The sequence below is a fragment of the Hipposideros armiger genome, unplaced genomic scaffold, assembly GCF_001890085.2.
Source record: "Hipposideros armiger isolate ML-2016 unplaced genomic scaffold, ASM189008v1 scaffold_482, whole genome shotgun sequence".
NCBI classification, from domain to species: domain Eukaryota; kingdom Metazoa; phylum Chordata; class Mammalia; order Chiroptera; family Hipposideridae; genus Hipposideros; species Hipposideros armiger.
Window position 1 is genome coordinate 761,502 of NW_017731832.1, and position 21,003 is coordinate 782,504.

At 36.2% G+C, this 21,003-nt stretch overlaps 1 protein-coding gene across 1 annotated transcript in view; it reads right to left on the minus strand.

Moving 5' to 3' along the window:
- LOC109395761 (signal transducer and activator of transcription 5B-like) overlaps positions 1-20,975 on the minus strand; it is a 40,600-nt gene extending 19,625 nt beyond the window's left edge. Inside the window, exons 1-2 of the mRNA XM_019667060.1 lie at positions 20,814-20,975; positions 10,362-10,394 (exon numbers count right to left, since the gene is read on the minus strand). Of these exons, the coding sequence (XP_019522605.1) occupies positions 10,362-10,370 (9 nt within the window). The 5' untranslated portion in view covers positions 10,371-10,394; positions 20,814-20,975. The remainder of the gene's footprint in view (positions 1-10,361; positions 10,395-20,813) is intronic.
- Positions 20,976-21,003: the final 28 nt, after the last annotated feature.

Genomic DNA, 21,003 nt, shown 5'->3' on the forward strand with positions numbered 1-21,003 from the left:
TGGGACTGAATCATACGTGATAGAAACTGTGACGGAGGTTTTGACTCATCATTGGTGCTAATCAAGGTAAACAGAAACGCAAGCGGTATCATTCCATAACCATCGTGACAAGTTTGTAAAATAGTGCTAGTACCTCATTGCGGCAGTTTCAAAGGGGAGAATTAACATGAAATGCGATGATGCTAATATGAGCTGAAATTCCAAAGAAAGCTTTTTCTTTATACAAACTAAAATGTTTTCTTTTTTCCCCCTTTAATTATGTCTCAAGAAAGAAGCTGAGTATAAATGGAAAGAACAACATTTATCAACAATTCGCTCTTTCGGTTACCATGAATGCTACCAAATTCAATTCAGAAAGGTTTATTATTGTGCCAAAACAAGAGGATGAGGGTCTACATCTACAATGGAGATTAACGCGGGAAGAATGACTCAGGGCTAATGGCATCGGTCTGACAGACACCGAACCTATTTTTTTTTTTTTAATCTCCTGAGAGTTCTTTAGCTACAGGATCGAATGCAAACTCAGGGAGGTATTTCAGCAAATTCAGCCACGGTTGACTACAGACTATTTTTTATTCAAGACATATTTCCATGTAGCAAAATAAATTTAGCAAATGAAAATAGAGTCTTGAATTGCTATGGATGTCCCCTACCCCTGCCAAAAATGACAAGCTGCTTGCTTAAAACTGTCACTAATTAGCAGCTGCTGCTGTAAAGAAAACCAAAGTAAGCGCCAATAAAAGCACACTGAACTGAAAGAGGGCCCTATGACAAGGAACGGGAGATGCGAAAATCTATTTGTAACTAGTAAACTTTCTAACTAGGGGAGACCTGGGAACAGGGAAATAATGGCAATAGATGTCCATTCCTATTTAAACAGAAAGGACTGGAAGAGTCTCCTAGCACCCTGAAAGTGACAGAAATGCAGGGGTACTGAGGTTAGTAAAAGCCATCCCAACCATTTCCACCTCTCCAATAGCAGCCAGTCTTGGTTTGGGGTAATTCCTCATTGTCAATACTTGTCTCTAGCACACTACCACCTGCATTTGTAGACATCATAAAAATCGAATTTAAAAAATACCTTTCATAGTCTAATGGCTACAGCCCAAATTCTTATGGTTGAATCTAGCTGTTGACCTTCCACTTTACAGGTTGAGAAAATGGATCAGGGAAAACAGAAATAGTCTGCCCAGTGTGAATGAGCTGGGGATAGAGGGATAGAAAATCACTTGACTATGTTCAATGTTCAGGGTAAGGAGTCTTGAACATCGCTCACAGATTAAGATCCTGCTGAAAAGCTAAATTGCACAGGCGACTTTTCAAATCCTTCAAGGTTCTCCCTCTCTCCTTTCTCTTTGTTTCTTTACCAATCATATCTCCCAGTATGCTTCTCTTTTTCTTCAACAAGTTAGTTTCTGTTCTTAAAAAAACAAACAAACAAAAAACACCTAAGCGTATTTCCTCCTTAGTTTTAGTTCTCATATTCTCTTTTCCCCTCTCCCTCCAGGTAGGCTGATACAAAGCCATTACAACTTTATATTTGGACCATAGGGTCAGGTTGTCTCTGCAGTAACTACTCAGAAAAATGAGAATGAAAAAGAAAGAAAAAGGGAGGGAAGGAGGGAGGAAGGGAGAAGATATAGTGAAAATAGAAAAACAGAGAAAATAAACAAGTATGAGCATATAATTTCTTAATGAAGCTGTAATGAAAACCTCTTTTTTACCTGCTGTCCTTTACGTAGAGTTTGTCTTGATGTCTAGATAAACAATTACAATGTACCAGGAATTTTCCAGTTCATAATCAGGCTATAAGGAGAACGATTTACTTTATGAAACATGGAGATAGACTAATCTCTGATATTACTGTCAGTGCAGGTTTATCAGCAAAACTCGGAGGAGACAAGCCTACCAACATACAGATTAGGAATCACTTTTTCAAAGCTTTAATAACCCCCTAGCGGTAGGCAACAAGCTGCTGAATTAACTCATCTTTGGATACTTATTGTGTATGCATCACTGGCTAGGTCTAGGTACAAAGCAAAAACTAGAAATACAGGGGCAAGAAAAACTGTCAAGTCTCCAAGCAAAAATAAATAAACAAACAAACAAACAAACAAACAAACAAACAAACAAACCAGTCACAAAGGGACAAATATTACATGATTCCACTTATATGCGGTGCCTAGAGCAGTCAAATTTATATAGAAAGTTGAAGAGTGGTGGCCAGTGGCTGGGGGAGAGGGCAGTTTCAGATGATGAGCAAGTTTTGGAGATAGATGGTGATGGTTGCACGACAATGTGAATATGCTTAATGCCATGGAATCATACACTGAAAAATGGTTAAAATGGTAAAAAATATATATTTTTTTATGAGGAAAAAGCCCATCTTGCCTAGTGAACTCACATTTCTTCCATCTTTAACTCTGAAATCCAAAGGAAACAGAGCATTAGTTTTGCCTTCTCTTTCTTCCTTCCACAGTAAAAGACATACTTTCAGCCCTTCGGAGGGTTGACGGAGTCTCTGAATATACTCTCTCTATTGAGATCAGAGGAATGAATGGAATTAAGGTAGCTACCACACCAAGGAACGCTTATTATCAAAGATGATCATCTGCTTACCATAAACAAAGGTACATGAATCAACCCTCTGATTGAAACATAAGTATTTATTGAATACTTACTGAGCGCCTATTACATGCCAGGCTCTGTTCCAGATACACAGGCTATAGAAGTGAACAAAACAGAAATGCCTTTCATGGAATTTAAGATTAGATTCTAGTATCTAATAGAAAATACTTCAAAGTTTAAATAAATACAGCCTATGCTATACTTTCTCACTTTTGCTTTTAATTTTCTTCTTTTTACTTCTGTTGGGGCTAAAAGGGTAATATTTGACTATTGTAGAATCTAATAGGTAAACAACAAAGTCTGTGCATTCAAACCAATATTTGGAAACAAGTTTTCAAAGCATCTCAACAAAATCGCACTAACGGGTGATGACTGGATTTTGTGAAAGGCCTGACAATGTGAAAACAATTTCTGATGAAACCAGGACATCTGTTCATCCCTGCTGAAAGTTGATCATCTTTATGGAGATGGAGTACATGCAGATCAAATCGGGTCTAATGAAGGATTCCATGGTTAATATCATTTCAGTGAGGTATTAGTCCAGCTTTTTTCCAGGATACAGTTTTATTTAGAGGATAACATTTATGCTTGCCACAATCAAATCAAATCATTTATCTTTCAAAGATAATTTGCAAATTCAATCTCCACAAGGTACTAAAAATATAGAGCAAAGAGTTAAAGGTTCACAATGGGACTCGAGTTTCTACCCACTAATGCACAGCAGCCAAGGTGGTAGATGGCTAGCAAACATTTAGGTTCTTCGTTTTCCCACAGGATAAAATATAGGTCAAATTCTACTAAAACGAAAAATACCATCACAGTGAAAACCTAGGTATAACAAAAATATTTTGAAATACTTGAAAATGCACCCGTTTCTCAAGTCAACACAATAATCTTTTGTTCAATACAATGAATACAATGAATTTTTAAAACAAAATAATCAGGCTCAGAGAGGTCACATAATATAGGTTTCTCAGAATCCCCAAAGTCAGAACCAATTCCTTAAAGCTCAGACACAGTTCAGCCCCCTTCCCAAAAAAAAAACAAACAAACAAAAATCAGACTCCTTGAAGCATAACAACTTTTGTATATGTTCTTAAATTTTCATCTAAAAAATACTTTAAATATTCTAAAATAGGTTGTCATATTATATTGGGGAAAATGTTTTTCGTGTATGGAAACAATCCCATTTTATTGAGGAACTCATTACCTTCAGTAAAGTATATCAGGATGTTTTAAGTGTTATAATTAACCTACTTTTGGCACCATATTAAAATAAAGGGGTACCTAAAGCACACCTAGTCCTAAAAGCTACTGAATGTTTAACATTAAAAAGCCAACTAATTTGGCTTAGATGTCAACCAATATTCAAAACACAGGAGTTCTATCCATTTCTTCAAAGGTTCCTTTAGAATTGAGATCTAAAAAGACCATTAAGATAAGCTAAGTAGGAAGAAATGGAGAATGGAAGGCCCTGGGGCCTAGGCATTACCTAGATTACCTGGGTTCCAGGATTTCTCTACCTAGTAAGCTCCGTTTGTTCAGTCTTCTACACACAGTTGGCGTTATCATCACCTCATGTATAAAGAACTAAAACTTACTCCCCTCCCTTAGATACCTCCTAAGACTAAACTAACGCTAGGGACAAATCTCGTTTGAAAGGAAAAATTTCATCTGTAACTAGACGATCCCAAACGTCACAAGCATCAACTATAAGTGTTCCACAAAAAGAAATAGTAGCTAGGACCAAAAGATGAATCTGATTATTTTCTAGACAAACTCAGTTACACACACACACCCCCCCCCCACCAAAGCAAAGCAAAATAATAAAAAAGCCCAGACTGAAAATGATTGGATAGTTGAGTAACACCTAAAGCAGAATGGGTTGTTTCAGTTCCAGAGTTGTAAGCAAGGTCATGTAGGTGATAAGAGATGATTTAGGCTGATGCATCCAAGTTCAATACTCAGGCCCTTGTACCTTTCTGTAATAAAACAACAGGTGACTCCCAACCTCTTCCCTGTACCCTCTTCCTGGTCACCTTACAAATGGAATCATATTCCATGTTTGTTGTTTGAAACATGGAACATTTTCTCATAGAAACAAAATTATTAAGAGACGAAAAATTCCTAGGGGGACCAGCTGAGTGGCTCAGTTGGTTAAGAGCTCTGAGCAACAGGGTCGCCGGTTCGATTCCCACATGGGCCAGTGAGCTGCGCCTGAGCTGGACTGCCAACAGGTGGCAGGATGGCTCAGCTGGTGAGAGCACACGCTCCTAACAGCAAGGTTTCCGGTTTGACTCCCGCATGGGATGGTGGGCTATGCCCACCTGCAACTAAGATTGAACACGGCACCTTGAGTTGAGCGACAGCAAGCTGCCGATGGGCAGCTGGATGGCGACTGGACTTGGAGCTGAGCTAGCTGTGCCCTCCACAACTAAGACTGAAGGACAACAACTTGGCTGTTCCCCTTCTCCAATTCCCCAATAAAATCTAAAAAAAAAAGAAAAAGAAAAATTCCTAGGTAAGCCCCCAAACCTCAGTTGATCTATAATCCTACAAAGCCTAACCACCCTTTATAATTTTGTTTCTGAAGAAAAGGATGTTAGAATTTCTAATCAGGGATACCATTAGTAACAAAATAATGCTTCTAACCCTGTCTGTTCCCTACCCCAGCTCCCACACAGCACAAACTGGAGAAATCTTACTCCCAAGAAAAGAGAAGAGCCTCCAAGGATGTGAATGATGCTTCAACCATGCCTTGGTGTAGCAGTTTCCAAAACAGGGAGTGTATCTGTGTACATCTATGTGTGTTTTAGGCTGGGCGTCTGGTGAAAATTTAGGGGTGTCATCTTTTTCAGGTAAGAGTAGCTTCTGCTGGCTTACAGGCAGTGGCTTCAGTTTCCAGAGGACAAGAGACCCTATTTGAATTTGAGTTATTTGTAAGCTAGATGTTAAAAGTAGGAGATAGCTATATTTTATCTGATTTCTTTAGAAAGCCTGTAACTGCAGTCTAATATGACAGCCACTAGCCACTTGTGCTATTGGGCACTTGAAATATGGCTAGTGTCACTGAGAAACTGAATTTAAAATTTTTATTTCACTTTAATTAACTTAAATGCAAACTTAAAAGCTGCTGCTCAATTTAGTTATTGAGCAGTATGTTTGGAACAAGTTAGGTATGTGAATCTACTTTATCAGCTGATAAAGTAGAGATTTCATGAAATCTGAACATATGTTTCTGGTGAAAATTTTGCATCCAAATTGAGATATGCTGTAAGTATAACTAGATTTTGAAGGCTTAGAACAAAAAAAGGAATGTACAATACCTCATTAAGTTTTTATATTGATTGTATGTTGAAATAATATTTTGATATACTTAAGAAAAAGTATGGTATGACAATTAAGTTCGCGAACTCATCCTAGAAAAAGTGCTACGTACCTCATTGCTGAATATTATTATAGTCACCTTCGAAGTACTTCCCTTGGGAAGCTATGCACCGACTCCAGTGCCTAGTCCAACCTTCAAAGCAATTTGGGAACTCTTTCTGGAATGGACATCAAAGCTGTCATCGTATTACCCCCTTGATGTTCTGAATGTCATCAAAATGTCTTCCTTTCAATATTACCTTTATCTTTGAGTGAAGAAAAAAGTCACTGGGGACCAGATCAGGTGAGTAGGGAGGGTATTCCAATACAGTTATTTGTTTACTTGCTCAAAACTCCCTCAACGACAGTGCCGTGTGAGTTGGTGCATTGTTGTGATGCAAGAGCCATGAATTGTTGGCAAAAAGTTCAGGTCGTCTAACTTTTTCATGCAGCCTTTTCAGCACTTCCAAATAGTAAACTTGGTTAACTGTTTGTCCAGTTGGTACAAATTCATAACGAATAATCCCTCTGATAGCAAAAAAAGTTAGCAACATCATTGTATCAAGTTTGCGAACTTGTCAGACCTCATATTAAAATTTACTTCACCTGTTTCTTTTTATTATTTTTAAGGTGGCTACCATAAGTTTACATTTATATTTGTACTGGACAGCACTCATCTATAATATAATATTTTATGTATTTCATATAACTTCTGTTTACAGTTTTTTTAGTTCATGTCTTATTTGTAACACAACTTTCTTCCTACATTTTGCATAGGAGAAAACATTTTTGAAAGCAATCTTAAGCTTTTAAATTAAAATTTTTAAATATATGTAGTCTTACTACTTACTGAAATGTTACTATGAAATTACACTATTTTGAGTTGAAAGTGTACAGAGTATTGTTTTTAAAAATTACTCTTCTTTTACAAAATCTCTATATAAAGATATGTTTAAGAAGACTAGATCTAGTGATTTCTTTAATGGAACTACTGGTGATTATCTACCATCTGTTCAAAGACTGTGAAATTCATTTTGAGTTAGGATATAAAAATATATCCTAATGCATATTTCAAAGGACATTCATGCAAATTCTTACCTCTCTGACTTACTCTCTGAAAAAAATTTTAATGATCCAAATTAAATGTCCAATAATTAAAACAATGTGGTATATTCAGAAACACACTGATCTATGAAATAGAATAGACAAGAAGCAGATCTGAATATAAAGGAGAATTCAGTATATGATAAAGATGGGCTTTCATATCAGTGGGAAGAAAGACGGAGCTAATGGGAAATAATGGACTTTTCTTGGATAACTGGCCAGCCATTTGAAATTGGTTTAGGTTAAAATTGTAAAACATTTAGCTCAGTGCTTGCAAAAAGTGAGTGATCAATAAATACTAATTATTGTTACTTTTAGGAAAACAAAACTACATTCCCACCTCACTTCTTACACAGAAGTAGATTCCTGATGGATGGAGAGACTTAAATGCAAAAAAAAAAAAAAAAAGAACCATGAAATACTCTAAATAAAAATTTAATAATTTTTCGGTATGGATTTTTTTAAGTATGTCTTAATAGCAAGATCAGAGAAGAAAAGAGTATAATTCTAAATTAGACTACATAAAATTTTAACATTTTTGTACTGCAAGAAATACTACACAAAGTTGAAAGTGAAAAAAAAGAAGAAAATGGGAATAAATTACTTGTAATGTGTAAGACAGAAAGATCTCTGGGAAAACTCAAACACCTATAACAGAAAAACAGACAAATTATATAGAAAGGCAAATCACAAAGAGGAAACAAAATGTCCAATAAACATGTGAAACACTGTCCAATTTTGCTAGAAATAAAAAAAATACAGATATGAGAGGCTAGCTCAGACAGAAAGGCTGACAATACTCAGTTCTGGAGGATATGGGGAAATGGCTGTTCCCTTCATGCACTAGTTATTGGTGGGCATATCCGCTGGGGTTGTCTTTTGAGAGGGCAGCTGGCACTATCTATGCAAATGACTCAGCAACTCTACTTCTAGAACTTACATCAAGGAGATGGTCTGGTAAATATGAAAAATATCCACTCAGCCTAAGGATCTGCACCATGGTGTTGTTTATAAAAGTGAAAAACTGGAAACAATCTAAATATCCATTAACAAATTAACTAAATTATGGTAGGGCTATCCAATGGAATACAGATCCTTAAAATGTTCAAGTGGATTGATACTTATTAATTTTCTGGGGAAAAATTGCCTCCTGAGCCCCCAAATAACAAGATCGGACTAGAGGTTTGTTTTAACCATAAATTTGGATTATTTGTTATCTCTTCTCCATATTCCCAACTCCATTACCTGTGTTAATGGGGAGCTGGTTATTTATATTAGGGGCTTGTAACTAAGAGTCTATGAACCTTTCAAAGTGTAAGCAAAATTATATGTGTATGTGTGTTTTACTGGGAAGAGAGTTAATGGTTTCATTAGTCTTAAAAGGTCCCCTAATCCCCAAATGGTTAAGAACCATTCGCACATATAGTATAACGGGTCAGGGTATTGTCTAACTTTGCCCTGAAAAGCATATGTGATTGTACAGCCCCTTCATTCACTAGTCAACATTTACTTAGTACTTAACAAATCTTACCTTGATTAGTAGCCAAATTACCACAAAATTTTGAAATACATTTCTTTATGTACTTTGGAAGTATTTTACACACACACACACACACACACACACACACACACACACACACGCGCGCGCACACACATACATCCATAACCTCTAAAAGCCCTCTAGCAGCTAAAGACAAAAAGCAGATTAAAGAGTTTCAAACAAAATTATGTTAACTTCTGAAAGAAGTAATTTTTTTTACAGTCTTTTGAATCTTATATACATTGGAGCTCCCTTAATAAGATAACCTTAAGATTTTAGACTGAAAAACGACATTTTTGTGAGGATAGCCAAATTCTCAAAATCGAATAAAGACCAGAACAAAAACAAGTTGTTCTAAATGAATTAATTTTAAAAATATGTTGTATAATTGACTGATGCCATATTATAAAATATAGGATGCTAAATTTGAGACCGTAAATTTACATACTTTATAAAATGTCTCCTGGTTTGATGAAAATGACTCAGATACATAAGAGAAGAAACTGGTCTAACTGGTCACAATAATATCACAGTGATAAAACAGATTACAGGGCAAAGTGGCAACTACAAATGAACTGAAACTGCAAGAAAACATAATTTTGGATTAAATGAGATTATCACATTTTCAGGAGGCAGAGGAGGTAAAAAGTGATAAGCAAAAAGAACCATAAGATCAACAGGATTTATTAATGAAGGTGTAGTAGGAAATACATGGTTATAGTTTTATTTTCAATACATAAAAATACTTATCTTCATGAATTTGAATTAACTGCTCATGTATTTAGGTTTAAAATATGATTTCTTTAATGTTTTAGTATTTTCAAAATTGACTTAAATAAAATTCTGTTACAGCAAATTTCATTACAATAAATTCCAAGGCATAATCTAAATTAAGGTAGATTTTTACTGAGATGAATTTTACATAAAATAAGTAGATCTGCTGGGCTCAAAAATATATATCTTTTTAAGATTGTGATTTTATTTGCTACAAAGTTATAAGACCTAAATAGCTGTGTTTCAAAATTCTCCTAAAACATCAACTTATAATTTACTTTCCTTTTTCTCCTTTAAATTCCTTAAAATGTAAAAATGCTTTTAAGCACTAAATCTAGTTACAAAGAAACTATTCAATGTAAATTCAATTAAGGCAGAACACAAGTCTATTGTATTAACAATAACATACCCAAGAGAAAGTATCTTTTACTAGAGATTTCCTTTACCAGATATTCCCAAATGAATACAATAAACATTTAGAGAAGTCATTAAGCAGTCATTAAGGAATTACAAGAAAAATAAATCCATAAACCTAGCAACCTTTGTAGGTATCATCATGAAAGAGAAAGCTGTACAAAAGCAATGCAGAAAATACGCATATATTGAAATAATACAATGTTCAGGGTTATAAGAGTTAAAATAAACCAGACAAAATTTTTTTTCAAGTAGAAAAAAACATATCTTCAATATGAAATGAACAGTAACTTAGAAGAGCACATATACAAATAAAATGATAGGATTTCTTTATTATATTTATAATATAATTCTCCATCAGCTTATACATAAAAACATGGAGCAGTCCACCAAGTTTAGGAAATAAGCCAGTGCTCAAGTTCAAGTTCTTTTAACTCTGAAAACACTGAATACAGTTAGAATGATTTTAATAGAGTTCTTCAACGAAAGATGTCATATAACCATACCAAATAAGTATACTATACCAAATACTTACCACAGACATCACAAACTGCTCATTTTTCTGCTCCTAAAATGGAAACATTAACTGAAAACCAAAAAACAGGTTTCTCATTCTAAGATAAATCAATACACAAACATCATTTTGAAAATCACTTTTCCCCTCCAGCTTTATTGAGATATAATTGACATATAAAATTATGTACATTTAAGGTGTATAATGTAATGATCTGACATATGTATATATTGCAAAATGGTTACACAATAAGGTTAGTTCACACATCCATCAACTCACATATTTACAATTTGTGTGTGTGTGTGTGTGTGTGTGTGTGTGTGTGTGTGGTGAGGACTTTTAAGATCTACTCTTAGCAACTTTAAAATATATAATCCAGTATTGTTAACTACAGTCATCATGCTGTATAGTACATCCTCTGAGCTTGTAACAGGAGTTTGTACCCTTTGACTACCTTCATCCATTCCCCTGCCACCCACCCTGGCAACCAACAATCAGCTCTGTTTCTGAGTTTGATTTTTTTTAGTTCTACATTTAAGTGAGATCATATAGTATCTGTCTTTCTCTGACTGACTTATTGCACTTAGCATAATGCCCTCAAGGTTCATCCATGTTGTCACAAATGGCAGGATTTCTTTCTTTTTTTTTTTTTAATGGCTGAATAATGCTCCACTATATACACACACACACACACACACACACACACACACACACACACACATTAAGAAGGGATAAATATATATATACATATATGTAATTTTAAAATGAAGTAACACTCCATTATATATATGGAAGGAATATATATATATGTACCATATTTTCTTTATCTATTTACTAAAAATAACATTTTTTCTTGATTATAAAAGTATTTCCTGTTCATTATTACCTGTTTATTACATAAAAACAGGAAGTTACTAGAAAGTGTGTGCGTGCGCACACATCCAAAATTCCACAATCTAGAAGAAATTGTTTTTCAAAAACTATTCTTTTTTCCAAGCACAACTGTATGTGATTGTTTTGTAATTTGCTTTTTCATTTAGCTATATATTGTGAACTTTACCTAAGTCATTAAATATTGTCTTATAACATGATTTGAAATGGCTGAATAGTATTCCATTGTATGGAAATTTCTCAATTTAGCTCATCAATCCTCTAATGTTGAACACTGAAGTTTCCAATTTACTGCTATTTTAAATAACACTATGAGGAATATCTTGTACACAAATCTTTGAACATATTTTAGATTATGTCATCTAAATGGAACTGTTAGGTCAAAAGGTATGCACATTTTTAAGACTCTCAATACATAAATCAAACTTCAAAAAAAGAACCAATTTACATTCATACCAATGAGTAATGAAGGAGTCATCTTCCCCACATTCTTAAGCAACACTGTTTTTATTTTTTCAATATTGTTAGACTTTGTAAATCTGTTAATAGGAAAAATTATGTCATTGTTTTTATTTGCATTTCTTGATTTCAAATGCCGCTGAACATAATTTTATGTAATTAATGGCCATTTGTATCTCTTCTTTTGTTCATTTTCCCATTGGGAGAACCATCCATTTTTTATTATTTGTATATATTCTTTATATGCTAAGAATATTAACCTATACCCTTTTGTTATATATGTTAAAAACATTTTCTTATTTTGTCCTTTACCTTTGGTTGCTGGCACTTTGGGCATAAAGAAGTTTTTAATATTTTTGTATTTCTATATATATCAATATTTTCTTTTCTAAGTTGTTCCATAAAAGCCAGCGTTTTAAGTCTGTCCTGTTCAAATTTACCAATATAACTGGAATGCAACGCTAAGTTTTGTCCAAACTAGGCTACTCACACTTGGGTAATAAAAATTCAAAACCACCAATTTTGACAATGTCACATTTCTAGGACAAAATTTTAAATGTGTGCTTAAGGTAATAAGTTATCTTACTTAAGAGCCCATTCCTTTAAATTTATGTGCTTTACTCTGTCTGGTGTTGCAAAATCAAAAGCTCATGCTTCATCACCAACCCAGCATGTTAACTGTAGCCATGTCATTCAGGAAGCCAAATATTTTCCATTTTGTTTTGATAACCTTCAGCAGTTAGGGAGGAAGGCCAATCTCTATTCACATTACAATGAATTTAGTATTTTTACTTGAGATTTAAACTCATTGCAAGAGAAACGCATCTTTAAAGTATGCTTAGGATAAACTTCAGAGTTTCCATTTATCATCACATAACTGAAACAATAACAACATAAAAGAAGGAACATTTACATTACATCTTTATATATTTAGACCTTCCATACACCTTTTGGAGTAAGGCTCTACAACGTCCAACTCTTACTAAAATTCTCCCTCACTTTCTACCAGAAACAGATCACAAACCCTAAAAATATAAACCCACAGGGTGAACTGTTTCATTTTGTAAAGAGCTGTATATTTCTATAGATCTCTAGTTTGTTACTTTTCTCAAGTCTAAAAGATGATCAAAAGGTTTTTAGAAACATGAAACAAAACAAAATAAACAGAACTAACATCATTTGTGAGAGAACATTTTACCTAGTTTAAACTATGGATGAGTGTCTTATAAAATGCTATATTACAAAGCTGATAAATTCCAAAATTCCAATTTTTAGTACTTTAACAGATTAAGTGCTCAAAACTTTCTTTTTATATATGCTACAATGACATTTGTGACAGTAGCTTATTTAAAACATTTCTCCCAAGTTGGATTTTTAGATCCCATTCTTTATAAAAACATAGTGATCTGTCACCAGGTACAGGCTCTGACTTTTAGACAACACAAAACAGTTTTTCACAAACTTTCTAATTTACTCTCACCTAAAGGCTGGAAAACCCCATTGAAGGCTTTTAAAACTCAACAGACACAGAAAGAAAAAAAAAAGCTTTAATTGTAGGATCTCACTGACACAAACATAAGGAAATTCTGAGATACAGATACTTCACATTAAGCTTTTTCCACTGACACTGTAACTTTTGTCAACATTCAAAGAAAATTCAACCCTGGTCAAAGGTGACAGTTTGACAATCCTGGAAGCTAACATCCTCTGTTTATTTGAACTAGTTTATACTCTCTGCTCAGGGAACTGAAGTTTTTCTTGTCCCTGACTTGATCTCTCAAATTCAAATCACTACACTTTAGAGTTGTGAACTGTATCTCGAAGATTTGACTTCACAATTCACCTCCAAGGAAAAGGGCTGAGAGAAAATAAGCATCCGATATGAAAAGGAATGCATTTCTCAGACAAGCTGTAATGGCCTTTGTGTAGCTCTAAACACACACTATTTTTTGTGTGTTTACTCACTTGTGTGTTGCCTTCACTCCCCTGAATTAAAATTCTTAAGTCTTTCTGTCTCAGAAATCACAAGTAGTAGCTCTAAAAAGCTTTAATAAAGCAAGAATGGGACCACAAATCCCTTCAAAATGGTTGTAAATAAAATGAGCTGGATGCTTGCATCCTAAGTCAACAAACACATACGTGGGTTATGAGTTTATGAGGTGTTTAAATGTCTATTACGTTGCTTTGTATACCTGAAACTAATAAAAAAAATTTTTTAAACCCAGATAAACAAACATACATCACATGCCACATTGGCACAAGAGATCCTTTTGTTTGTAAATAGAGGCCAAGCAGACAGTTTATAGCTCTTCTTCTATGATCCATATAATAATGCTCGTGGAAGAATAACAAAGGACAACTTATAGCTAAAATTAAGACTTTCTCTTTTAATTAATTTAACAGGAGAGAAGGGAAGATCAAGAGAGGTGAGAAACTTTGTGGGATCAGAATCCAGATGATTTGGAAGTGGCAAAGGTCAAGCTCTTTGCTCCCACAGTGCTGGGAAAAGACAATAGTTTGATGCTAACAGGTCTGAACTCCTTGGAAGGCACTGCCTGAAGGAAGAAAGCCGCCTGCTGCCCTTGAAGAAGGAAGCTGCCATGTTGTGAGAGGGTCCAAAAGGGGGCCACATGCAAAGAAGGAACTGCAGAGCAGCATGCAGGTGACAGCAAAAAAGCAGGCCCTTCAGTCCTACAGCTACAAAGAAAGAACTAAGTTCTGCCAATGACCTTGTGAGCTTGGAAGAGGATCTGAGAGCCAGAAAGAAGTGCAGCCCACAGAAGCCCTGATGGCAGCCTTGTGAGACCCTGAGCAGAAGACCCAGAAATACCAATTTCTCAGGCTTCCAGGAGCAGCAATGTTGGGGGTTACTATACTGCTGGCCAGTGGCACAGTATTTGGGGGGAGATCTATGTATGGTTCAAATCGTCTTTCTGTCAAGGTTCATTTTCTTTCATATTACTCAGGAATTTCCACCAAAAATTCAGACTTTCCTTTTATTAATTAATCTCACTAAATGGAGATTTTATACCCATCCACACTTTCACCCTAAAGAATGCATCTGTTGCTAAAGCCTATTTTATTGAAATAAATTTTTTAACGGATATGGCTTTATCTTTTTATGATTGTGGGAACAATTCATGCTTCAAATGTTTAAAAACATTTGTACTGTGCAGAAAGATGTAAAGAAGACAGTAAAAATGCCCTTAACGTGCCGTCAGAAGATAACTTCTATTTCTCTGAGTGTGTGCACACATTAATGCATATATATATTCAATACACAAGCACGTGTTTATCTTTTTACTAAAATGAGATCATACTTTTTCCTACTTCAACAATCTATCATGACTATCTTCCCATGTTAATAAATGTAGAGCTACCTCATCATTTCAAAAACATTTCTGCTTTAATATAGTTTCCACCAGGAATATATACGTTACTTGGAAAAATACTTATCATGATAACATTCATAAATGTAAAAAAAAAAAATCCAAATATATATAAAAATGTTTCTATTAAAACAAAAAAGAGTCCATGTTGGAATACGAATAAATGTAAGCCTTAAGGAAATCGCTGTCTCATTGCAAAGTTACAGTTGCCTGCAGCCCTTTGCAGTCCAAGGGTTAGGAATGCAGCCTCGGGAATCAGCACGGCCTGGATCTGGGTCCAGCCCTGTCATTACTGGCAATATGACCTTGGACAAGTTACTTAACTTCTCTGTGGTCATTTCTTCATCTTTCATATGCGGGTAATACCCACCCCTCTGAGGATCATGAGTTAAAACACGGCAACAGCTTCTAACAGTGTCTGCTTGGCATTGGACGTGGGCAGTGTTTTAGGTATTATTTTTACTATCTTTCTACTTTTCAGGCTTTGGACCTCATCTGAGGTACTCTTTAATGAATTTTCTGATCACATTTTGAAAGATGGCATAATAATGATTATACAGATAATCAGTATATCTCCCCAGATAAGCCCATGGTAAGCAGAGCTATAGACCAGAGTGGTAAATAGTTGTTTTTAATACAAATCATGGATGTGGCTGTTACTGGTAACTTTGGCTTGATTTCCCATATGCAAAAAAATCCCCTACCAGGGGAAAACAAACAGTATTAGAAAACACTTGGGTTTGTCCTGTGATTATTGAAGGGTAAAACCGAATTCACTTTTACTAGCCTGATGGGCATTGAAAATATTAGTCACCAAATTAATCCCAACAAATAACAATAATTGACTGGCTCACTGATGTATTTCCCCTTGTCTTCCCCAACCTTTCTCTAACGAGTCAGAAAGGAAAGTTTTCATATTTTCTGAGAATCTCATTACTGCTCTCAAACCATACTCTACATCTTAGTATAATTTAAAAAATGAGTCAGCACAAGCACTTCAGAAAACTAGCAGTGCATAGAATATGGAGATATTTCTCTTCATAATAGAAACCTGGGAAAATACAAAGAATTAGTCAGAGTGCCAAAGGCGATGGAAGCATAAATGGAGAGAGAGTACTGGAGTAGATTTTGCAAGCCAGCTTCCAAAAAGAAATACGTGTTCTTTATCAAACAATATATATATTTTTCATCTTAATAGGATTATAATACATGGGAAATAGATATAATTATTATGAAAAAACCCAAAGAAGAAAATATCCACTATGTGAAAAATTACAATTTCTCCTTTCTTGAATATTGGGGGGAATATGAAAGGTCAAGATAGTCTATGTATTAACCCCATTTGCAAAATGCATAATGCATAACTGTGCAACATGTTAATGTAGTATTGCCTTTAGTAATGTGATCCAAAAGAAAATTTAGGAGATAAGCTGTCCCCAAACTGCAAACATATGTGAATGCCAATTTAATTAGGAGTCTATTTAGTCATTACACTTCTTAGAATAAAGTTAGTTGAAGGCCCAGAAAAGGCCACTTGCTTCAATCACTGAAACAATACTATTACATTCTCCTTTCAAGGATATACTTCTCAAGACTCCATATTCCAACATTTATTAAACAGTAACCTACCACGTAAAAATTACTCAGGAGGGTCAAGGAAGAGTTTTATGGCTCAGGGTGATTCCTCCAAAGTTGTACCACTATACAAATCTAAATTTCTCCTTGTTCTTATTCAACTCCTCCATGACATTCTGTATGGCTTTTAGGCAAGGTCAGAAAAACTGCTATAGTCACTGCTTAATACGTGGGGTTCTATATTATATAAACCTGTGGCAACCGCTCTTTAAAGGCTGACATTCAAGGTTCCACATAACATGTTTCAGCTCTTAGTGCTGTGCATTTTCTAGGTACCTGGGAGGAAACAGATGGCAACAGCGCCGTTTTTCTGTTAATTGTGCCTTTGTTGTTGTTATCACTTTACTGTTGTTGTTGTTGTTGTTTTAAGATTTCTTCCAAGGCTGCTAAATCTTGAAGAGAGTTGGGGATTCAGGAATGACTTCCCAGTTGGGTATTCAAACTGAGCTTAGTAAAAGCTGTCATGAAGCAGTACAAGGCTCAAAGATAAACCACATGGCATCTGATGCTTGTCTTTACGTTTAAAATTAAAATATGACAATACGAGAAGGTTAACATGTGGACCTAATTTGGAAATACAAACAGGAAGCGCCCCCACCCCAATATTACCATATTAAAAAAAAAAAAGGAAACCAAACCTCAAAGATAGAAGTCATGGGTGTGACCAAAACTAACAAAAGTAATAAAACGTCATCTAGAACCCTGAAACCACCAAAAGTAAGGGTCTTATTCAACCAACTAAAAATCTAACACCTGTAAATTACTTCTCTCTTTGATTAGTAAAAATAGCATAGATTTAGATATGTAAGACCTTCTCCAAACTGGCTTAGACTTTTCAGTAGTAAAGAATCATCATTAATAAGAATATATCCATAATACATCATCTACATATAACATTAAAAAAAAGAACATATCCAATGTCAATAGTCTACTTTAAACAAGGATATTATAATTAAGAGTGAATAAAACTTTCAAAAGAAAACTTTTTATCACTGTGATGCTCATGATTTAAATGTACAAAAAAACTGTCTGATCAATGGAAAATAGATTGCTAAATCTGACTTTCTTATTCCCAGAAATAAGCATAAAACTCTTGTGTTTCCAACATTGCAGGGGAAAAAAATACTTCTGGTTTAGAACAGTTCTATTAACAAAGCTCAGATTTAAAGAAAAGTTTTTTCCTTTAAATACCACACAAAATTGGGGACAGTGATACACTTTAGAGCTAACTTCTAAACATTATTTTTATTAAGAAGTTCCAGAGTCAAAATATCTTGATACTTTATTATGCAGCAAAAGAATATTTTTCTGAAGAGCCCAGTAACCTGGAATTTTCAGATAACTTTTTAAAAGAATAAGTTTCAAATACTCTAAACAAATTTTTTAAATGGGAGGTTTTTGCTTCCTTTTGTAGGGATAATGTGGTGATCTTACCCTCTAATAGAAGGGAAACAAATGTGCCACTGGTAGAATGTCCAGAAATCTGTGAGTTCTTTATGAATACATACATGTTTGTAGGGCACTAGAATTAAGCTTCCTTTTGATTTTACCTTCAATCTGCAATCTAATCTTGAACATATAATTTACCTACTTAAAACATCTTCTTTTTATAATAAGACTACCTGTATTATCTACTTACATAAAAACAAGCCAAATGAACCACCACAAGCACATTCATAAATACAAACCTAATACAAATCACAAATAATTTGAATGTAACTTGAAATAATTTTAACATAACTTGAAAAAAAACTGACATAAGTACCAAAAGAGCATTAAATGACACCTTTTACTAGTCTTGATGTGGTTTTTGCCTCTGTAATTACAATTTTAAAAAATCAATTGAGAGCAAGAAAATGAAGATGAAATGAGAAGTTCGGGCTCAATAGGAAGTGCTGACCAAAATATTTATGTTGTAACACTCCAAACAATGATAGCACTGTTTTCCCCTTCTATCATATATATCGTGAAGTACCTATTTAAGAGAAACATATCCACCTTAAATTTCTTAACACAATCCATATTAACATTGTGTTGGCAAAAATGTGAATAGTGATAAGAGCGAGTGAGAAGGTGGGATAATTTATTTACTTGAGTATACAGCAAAGATTTTCTGCAGTTTAGCTCCAAGTTATGCAATAACCAAACTGCTTGTGATAGAAATCAACTTTTTTTTTCTGATGTTTTGTGTTTTTTGTTTTTTTTTTAAAGATCTCTTCATTCCTTCCTTATGTCTCAACCAGGTGCTTGAAATTTTCATCTTCCTAAGGCTACAGAAAACAAGTAATCTACCAGATAACATTTACCTGACCAAAGATGTGGTGCTGTTTTAATTAAATAACAACAGACATCACAAATTGTTGCACAGGAAATTTTTCTGAAAATTAGCAACCCCTTTCCCATTTACGCTATCATTTCTAACACTGCGATCTTCCATGAGACAGAAATTGGTACCAAAACAAATAAAAAACCTGAAGCCTTAAAATAAGCTTTCAAATGGTGGAATCCATTTAAAATTATCAGAACCCATCCAATGTTCACAGTGTTACAAAATAAAATTAGAAAAACATGAGGCACACTAAATAAAATACATCCTCTTCTAAGAACTGTAGCAAATGACTATAAACAATATAAACAAATGAACAAGAACAGAAGAACACTGAGGAAAGAGGCAAAGTTCTATTATCTTAGCTGAACAATAACAAAATTACTTGAGATAAGATACTCAACAGCTGAAAGCTTATTATGGCCTAGGCAGCTATCCAACCACTTTGGAAATCTAAGATACAAGCGGATGATTAATTAACACCATTTGAAGACTGAAAAAACGACATAAACTCACTTTAATAATTTGGTGACACACCAGCCCTTTCAAGGGGCATTCCCCGTGGACATTCCAGAGATAATTTATGAAACTGTATTGAGGCAAAGATCTACCATTTCACTGTGCTTTGGAAAGAGCACTGACCTGAGAGTCCTCGGACCAACATCTCAGTCCCTGAACACAGCTGTGTGGACTGAGCAGGCCACTTACTCCACCTCTCTGGGCCTCAGTTTCCTCGTTTGTACAATAAAAGAAAGTAGCATAATCGCTTGACCCTTTCCAATTCTAACCGCCTATAACCCGCTTTTAGCATTATTTATTTGCTACAAAGCTATGACAGGATCACAGGGGACAAGAAGAAAAAGAACTGGGCATGGCTCTTCGGGAAACGAGGATTGCTATCTCTTTTTGCCTCGAAAATTCTTGTGGTTTTCATTAATCTCATCTTCCTAAGCGCTGGTACTTGTTTTTCTTCTTTGCCTTTTCCATCACTGCTGGCTACAAGTGTTTGCAATCGCCTCTTGCCCCACACAAGTTCTTTCCTCTTTGATCAGCCTGACCATCTTGCCAGATTCCTTTAGCTTCAGACCAGCTTTTGTGACATACGACTCCCTTTTCTCCCACTCTCCACATCTACCCCCCCGACACCAGGAGCACTTTTTCACTCTCTAGCCTGGGCTAGAAAGAGAGAACACGCTGCATCCCACTGGCACACGCACGAGCCCGGGCCTGGCGGGTCCTGATGTGGGGTCCCGCACCCAGAGCCTTATCATATTGGTTGCCTTAACTCCTTATAAGGCACTGCTCCCTGAAGCTCTGCTAATACCCCCCACCCCACCGGGCCCCCCTGGCCTCACCCCACCCCCGGGAGTTGCAGATACTTCTTTTGAAAGGACGAGGAAAGGCAAGGAGACAGCGGGGACTACTCGGAACGGCATCACGAAAGTGTGAGTAGGTAAGAGCAGCCCTCTGGGCTCTCAAGGATGGGCTCCGGGGTCCCTCACACCCCCTCCGCAGACACACGCGCACCGCCTCGACTCCGCACCTTCCGCGCGCCGCAGCCTCTGCAAAGCGCCCCTCGCGCGCCCGGGCCCCTAGTCCCCCACCGCCCCTCACCCAGCGCGCAGCCACCGCGGCCGCCTCCCTGCCCCGGAGCGATGGCGGCGGCGCGACTGTGCCGGGCGTCTGGGCTGCCGGGGAGCTGGGCCCCGCCCGGGCCGTCTCCCCGGCCTCTCCCTCAGGCCCCGAGCCCAGAGCTGACCCCGCAGCTCCTACCTCTTTCGGCCCTTCGGGCGCCGGCAGCTGCCTCCCGCTCGCCCGCTCGCTCGCTCCCTCCCTCGGCCGGGCCGCCGCGCAGAGTCGCCTGCGCAGGGTCCCCGCCCGGGGTGACGGCTCCGGCCGCCGACTCTTCTCGCGCCGGGGCCCACGGGGGCGCGCGCGCCGCTCGCGCGCGGAGACCCGGCCG